General features: G+C 29.2%; 1 protein-coding gene across 1 annotated transcript; it reads left to right on the top strand.

The window, feature by feature from the left end:
• Positions 1-4,708: 4,708 nt before the first annotated feature.
• Positions 4,709-5,655, top strand: LOC115033215 (zinc finger protein 239-like; the record flags this gene model as incomplete). Its single annotated transcript, XM_029485405.1, has 1 exon — positions 4,709-5,655. A coding segment is annotated over one exon (777 nt), but the record flags the coding sequence as incomplete, so codon positions are not given.
• Between the last annotated feature and the right edge of the window lie 2,183 nt (positions 5,656-7,838).

Genomic DNA, 7,838 nt, shown 5'->3' with positions numbered 1-7,838 from the left:
ATCGTAACTTGTTCTTTGTTTTTTATGCATTGAAGGTTTTTGATTAGTGAAACATTTATACATGAAATATTTGATCCTGTATCAATGATAGCGTGTTTCTCAATTCCTTCGTGTTCTACCTTTATTGACAATACTCTATGTTTATTATCGTGTTCAGTTCCGGTGTTTGTGCTTGTCTCTGTGCATTTTGTATGGTCTACATATTTATTCATATAGTTTTGTACATGTTCAATGATATTGCTACGTTCGGGAAAAACTGTGTTTACTATTATATTTGAGAATATTTGTGGTTCATTTGTTTTTATTTCAACTGCCGGCATCCAGTGATAATTTTTATAAAAAATGCCTATACTTGGCCTGTTTGTTTTCCAATAAATTATAGCATTTGAAGTGTCATTATTTTCAGCTATTATAAATCAATTCATGCCAAAATGGTCGGAAACATACGCTAAGTCTTCGTCTCTAAAATTGTAACAGGATTTTATTTTATCAATAGTCAGCATGTTAATTATTTCTAAGGTAGTTTTTTTTATTCCATGTTGTAGTAAACAAATTCGTAGTGAATGTGCACCACCATATCCGTCGTCTGGTACTTCCTGTATTTTTATGAATGAGCCAGTGATATGTTTAATTTTACTTTCAATTTCGTCATCACTTTCGTTTTTGTGATGTTTTTGTGAAGTGTTATATTTAATTGCTGAATTGTATTTTTCGATGTTGTTTATTATGTCAGTTTTGTTATTATCTCTTAATAGGTCGATGTTCTGATAATTGTTGATTATGCATTTCTTCGTTTCTTGTGTATTGTGCCAGTTTTTTACGTAGTGTATATAATTATTTTTCTCTATACCTATTATGTCATTAAAATTGTTACAATTATATTCCTGAGTTAAACAATCCGATTTTTTTTTTAACTCTGTACCTTCTAGTTTTTTGTATTTGTACACTTATCAGCATAATGACCTTTTTCATTACACCTATAGCATGTAACTCTTTCTGATTCTTTATTATAGCGATATCCCCTGTATTTTTCTGGTGTTTTCTCTCGACTATGTTCTCTGCTGTATTGATGCCTGTAGCTGTATCCATTATTGTCTCAATCTCTTGAGTGTGATCTGTTTCTATAACCTCTACCGTTGACTATATTTAGGTTAGTTTCTCTATCACGTGAGTCATCTCTATATTCGTAATCATATCTATGAATTGGATTTCTGTCGTAATATTGATTTGTATTAGTCTCGTTTTGTATTTTATTGTAATATTGTCTCTCTCTGGACTGTGATCTGTCTCTACCATATTGTCTATTTCTGCTAGATTCTCTACTTCTGTCACTATATCTTCCTGGATATGGACTTTTATCTCTGTATTCACGTTGTCGTCCTCGATAATTTGTTTCTCTATTATAACTTCTGCTCCTATCTTCATTATAGTTATAATTTTTATTATTATATCGATTATTTATTTCTTCATCATCGAAGTTTACCGATTTATTTCTTCTTCCTGTAATGTTGATTTGTTGAATATTTTCCCTTAAGTGGTTTATCTATTTTTTGTATTCTCTATCTCTCTCTAATAAATGTTTTTTTAGTTCATCGATTTCTCTTCCTTTTTCTTTTGTTTTTTGGTTTAGTTGAGATACATGTTCATTAAGAATTTCTGTATAATCACTTAATTCTGGTCCTCTGTTATTAATTCGAAATTGCATTAGCTCAAATTTTTTAAAATTTTTCTTTAGCTCTTTTAAGTTGCTATTGTCATGTAATGAAATTGCATGTAAGACTGTCTCTTTTAATCCCTTTAAAATATAAGTGCAAATTTCATCTTCATGCATATTTTTATTTAATTGTCTACATATATTTTCTATTTCTATTACAAAACTAATTATAGACTCTGTATCTCCTTGTCGTCTATTTTCTAATTTAGTTTTTAAAATTGTATTATAATCGATTGATTGAAATTCTTCGAGAAACTCCTGTTTCAAATTATTCCATGTCCAATTATTATTTTTGTCCACCAAATTTTCCAAAAATGTGCTTGCTGTACCTTTTACAAATGCCAATAAAAATCTTACTTTATCTTTGTCCTTCCAACCGTTTACATCTGCTGCTTTTTTGTATTGCTTAAAATATTTTCTTACGTCTTCATTACCTGAGAACTGGTTTGGTCTAATCATTAGCATTTTTTCGGTCATTATCTGTGTTTGTTTATCTAACGGAGTAGAATGAATTTCAGAGTTTAGGTTATCTCCTTTTTGATTATTTATTATTATTGCTGTGTTTTCGTTTTCGAATTTTGGTTTTTCAATTGTGTTATTAGAATCAATAGTTGTTGAGTTATTAAGATATATTAATTTATTTTCAATAATCTCACTATTTTCTGGTTGATTATTTAATTCATAAATATTATTAGAAGTATTATTAATCTTAAGATTTTTAAATATATTTTCATAAGTTTCAGAATTTTCCTTTTGACAATTTTGATAAGTTATATCTGAATTTTCTAGAATATTTTCGGTATTATTCACAAATGAGCTTGTACTGGCATTAAGATTATCGTATAATCTTAAATTATCTTTTGATATTTCTGAAAAGCTGTCTGAAGTTAATTTATTAATTTTATTTGTGTCAGGGCTCGAATCGCTCGAATCGAATATTCCTGCTTCTTTTTCTAATTTATTAAAATCGATTTTATTAGCTTTTGCTTTGATCAAAATTAAATCGCATTCTTCTTTGCTTAGTGTGTTATCTATGTCGTCTAATGTTATCGAGCCTTTTAAGTATCTACTAAGTCTAGCTCTTAATTCACTAGTTGTACCTGTTGATTTTAATTTTGTATTTTCGCAATATTTAATAAGAAATGGTTTTTTGAGAGTATAGATTTCTGTTCCAGTATTTATAGTTATAGAAAGGTCCGATTTAGGGTCTTTAAGTTGATTCATTAATTTATAAAATTTGAAAATTAATTTAAATAATCCTAAATCTATACTTGGACATTTTAACTGTTTTTAATTATATTTATCTACAATTAACTAAAATGATATACCTACTTTATATTATTGTTAAAATCCCTACCAATTTAAACTATTAAGAAGTTTTATTAAAAAAGTATTAGGAGTGTTTGATCAAAAAGGTCTACTACTAGATTAATTATATTACTATGTAAAAAAAACCTAACTAAATAATTATTACTCCTTCTTAAGTTTAAATATAAATAAATTAGTAAAAAAAAAATTGGTTAAAAAATTCGTAAAAAATAGATCACATACATACAAAAATACAAAATATAACCTTACACCAATATTCACCTCGAGTGTGTAAAACACAAAAATGATGGACCCAATTTCTCGTAGTCTTCCCGCCGTAAATATTCAATCTGATGGAAAAATGTATAAAACGCGATATGTGTAAAACACAAAAATTTACTTGTAATTAAAACAAATTAAAACGCAAATAAACAAACAAACAAAAACACAAATGTTAAAAATTCGGATCATGGATTACGAATTTCGTTGGGCGCCACTGTCGTATATGCACTTTTCAGTGATATACCTCTATCGACACTAGAGTTACCAAAATACCATAAATTAACCAGTTACAGTTTAGCTCTCTAGACGTCGATATCGCTACCTTTACTGTTTAGACTTTCAATCTTCAAAAACCATAAATTAACCGGTTACAGATAAGATTAAAGAGGTATACTTAGAATTGTGTGGCTACTCAAACAAAACATATAATTTTGCAGGTCGGAAACACTTTTTATTATTTATATAAACAAACACAAAAATTAATAATCAAACGTATCGCAGTATTGACATACCGCGACTGCCTCCTCTTACTCTACTTTTTGCCTTATATCTAGTTTACAATTTAAATGTCTCAGCACATTTGCTTCCCTGGCCTACATTACAATTATGATTACTATTTTATTTATATACATAGTCACCTAATACTACAAGCTTTATAGAATTGTCGGATTTCGATATTTTTTTTTTTTTGTTAGAAAGAGGACAATTTTTTACAGGGCAGATTGAACTTTGATTTTTGATTACAATGCTAAAAACAAAAAAGAATTAAGAATTAAAAACATGTAAAAATTTGTAAAATTCAAATTCTTATTATAGAACTCGTAAATAGAATATTTTAAATCAAAGTTCAATGCGCCCTGTAAGAAGTTTTCCTCTTTCTAACAAAAAAAAAATTATCAAAATCTGATCACTCTACGAGGTGTGAGAGTTTTTCCTGTAAGGCATATTTTGGAGCAAAAAAACAGGTCGCGCGCGGGCCCCTTAAAGAATTATTGGAATTGTTAAAGTGAAATATTTTTTTACTAATTTAATTTAGGTACTAATCAATTTTGATTTTCAATGTTTAATAATAATGAATCCTAGTGAGTTAAATAAATATTAAATGTTACAACTTATACCGTTTTAGTAGGTTTGATAAATGTTGAATATGGAAATTGGTTTATGAGTGAAACACATAATCTTCTAGTTTATTATTATAATCTTCATAATATATTTTTATAATTATTTTCTTTATTTAACATAGTTTATAATTTTTAAAATACCTCTTTTTTTCCAGAACTTTGAGTAGAACTGAAGAAAACACAATTGTTACAGAAATTAAAATCGAAAAAAATGTCCATTTTAAATTTGAAGAAGAAAATTTTAACGAAAACCATACTTCGGAATTTCTTAATCGGATGAATTTGCGACAAGGCAAAACTAAAGAAAAACTTAAGAGAAAAAAAATTTTTTTGTTACATTTGCGATAAATCATTTTATAATAAATCACGTTTAAAAAAACACGTACTACTTCATTCTGGAAAAGACCTCTACAATAGCACAAAAAAAAATAATAAGTATTTAAAACAAACCTTGAAATTGCACACCGGAAAAAAGCCATTCATATGTGATATCTGTGGTCAAGCGTTATCTCATTCATCAACTTTAACAGCGCATACAAGGAGACACACCGGAGAAAAACCATTCAAATGTGGTATCTGTGATCAAGCGTTTTCTCAATTATCAACTTTAAAAGCGCATACAAGGACACACACCGGAGAAAAACCATTCAAATGTGGTATCTGTGGTAAAGCATTTTCTCAATCACAAAATTTAACAAGGCATACAAGGACACACACCGGAGAAAAACCATTCAAATGTGGTATCTGTGGTCGAGCGTTTTCTCTCTTACAATCTTTAAAAACACACACAAGGTCACACACAGGAGAAAAACCATTCAAGTGTGATATCTGTGGTCAAAGGTTTTCTCATTCACAAAGATTAAAAAGTCACACGATGTCACACATCGGAGAAAAACCATACAAATGTGATATCTGTGGTCGAGCGTTTACTCAATCAACACATTTAACATCGCATACGATGACACACACCGGAGAAAAACCATTCAAATGTGATATCTGTGGTCGAGCGTATTCTCATTTACAATCTTTAAAAAGACACAAAAAGACACACACCGGATAATAGCCATTCATATGCGATATCTGTAATTAAGAATTTTTTTCGATCAACAAATTTAACAGTGCATACAAGGACACACAGCGGGGAAAACCCATTCAAATGTGATATCTGTGGTCAAGCGTTTTCTCAACCATTAACTTTTGTGTGAAATGTATCAATTAACTTCCTATAAAATTTTTTAATATCTCTTGTATATTGTATGTATGTCTTATGAACCAAAATTGTTTATATATTGTATATTTAAAATAATTTATTTCAGCAATATATTTAATGTTGTATTATGTAGATATTATAAATCAAATATTCATTTGATAAGTAAATTGCAATATCTCCTCGATATCTTAACTTTTATATTAGACACATATATATTGGATATAACTATTATTACTAAAATTATTTTTTTTTTAAGCAATATAGAATGTGTACATTGAGGAAATGTTATAATCAAAATAAAATAATTATTCTTCAATTATTATGTGAATGTATGCTTGAATATCGATAACATGTGGCACAAACATTATCAATACTATATGTAGGTATTATAAAATAAATATCTACCAGCATTATTATTACTCTGAGACCCTGATTCAGCCATGTCATTTTTCGGATTTGCCACATAATCTGTAGAATTTGGTTGATTGGTATTTATTGATGAGGTATTTTTGTTAATAGCTAAAAAAAATAATTAATGAATTATATAATTATTTAACGAATATGTTCAATTTAAGTAACTTATCTCCAATTTACTTTATTTCTATGGATAGATAAGCTGGAATTGCCATTAGTCTTAATATATAAAATGAAGATCAGCTGACTACGAGAACAGCTGACTCAGGGCGACCCATGTAACGGAAAGCGCCGGCTATGGTGAAACCGTGGCGTAAAAAAAGAAGCATCGCTCCGTTTCTACAGTCCGCCTGTCCCGTTCCCGACGATTCCTTGACGCGTCCAATCGCGTACCTTCGCCGCGGCGGCGGCGTTCAGTTGGTTTTCAAATGCTTTTTACGCCATTTTTCGCCAGCGTCGGTCGTTATTATTGCTTTTTTTGTTTTTCTCGATTCGTTTCGTCTTTTCAATCTCCGTCCGTGCTCTATTTGTTAAGTTTATTTCTTTTAAAACCCGTGGATTTGCGGTTTGTACACTTTAAAATTCGCGTTCACGAAATGTAGGTCGGTCTTCGTTCCAACGCACAAGTGCACAATTTTGTTTTTGATTCAATAAATATTGGATTATTGTTTGGTCCTTAATAACATTGGTATATTGCTTAACATAAACCCAATTTTGCTGTTTGATTTAAATAAAATATGTATTATTCAAACATACATTATAATAATGTAGTCATAATAATAACGGTCAGATCATTGAATAAATTACAATTAAAGTTTAAACAGTGTGTAGATACATCAAATTATATACGATTACATCGATGTGCATCGAATATATTGGTTTACGTTGCTCCGTTGATACACAGCGTCACAGCTTAACTGATGAAGTTTTGACCATAATCAGCAGCACAAATTGTGGCGTAGTAGGTTAGGCGTAGGTTCCCCAAACGTAGGTTGTCAGGTAGGTCCCGAGTTCGAATCCGTCGTACGCTCTTCCGGGCGGCAACTGCTCGGTACAATTAGAGTAGCAAGGCCCCCGCCCATAATCATGAAATTTTTTGCATTTTTTTTTCGATTTTTTTCACGTTTTTTTTTATATTAATTACATATATTTATATATACACTACAATTTAGGTTTATATATTGTGTATCTATATTCTATATGTTATTAATTTTATTAGGAATTATAATTGCACATTCCTTAAAATGTCCATTGTTATATTATATAGTTTGTATTTTTCGTAAATTATTTCGTATGTTGAGTACGGTAAAGCACGATTAAGCATAAAATAATTGAGCATAGAATATTTTATGCGATGTTTCCACATTCACGTGGCCGAAATTTTGTAATTTATCATTTTCACGTATTATTTCGATTTCAGATGCGAGCCGTGAGATGGCCCAGCTTTATCGACAATGTTATCGATTTATAAATTAGTTACGGAGCAATAAAGTTCCGACGTTTTAAACATTTAAAATTAGGAGAAAATATAAGATAATAAATTAAGATACAATTCTAAAATTATTATAAAAATAATATCAGTGTTCGATCACCCATACTCTGTAGTATTCTTGACTTATAAACGATGCAGTTTTTAATTCATAGGTACTATGTTTTGATTTTATTATTTTCATAACACTATAATTATTATTATTATTATTATTATTATTATTAAACAGATTTTATGAAATGTGACTATTTCATGGACTATGAAAGAACATTTGATATGTTATATTTTGAATTATTATGA

This window comes from Acyrthosiphon pisum, chromosome X (genome assembly GCF_005508785.2).
Source record: "Acyrthosiphon pisum isolate AL4f chromosome X, pea_aphid_22Mar2018_4r6ur, whole genome shotgun sequence".
Lineage (NCBI taxonomy): Eukaryota > Metazoa > Arthropoda > Insecta > Hemiptera > Aphididae > Acyrthosiphon > Acyrthosiphon pisum.
The sequence above is the reverse complement of the archived record's forward strand: the minus strand, read 5'-3'. Positions and strand labels throughout refer to the sequence as shown.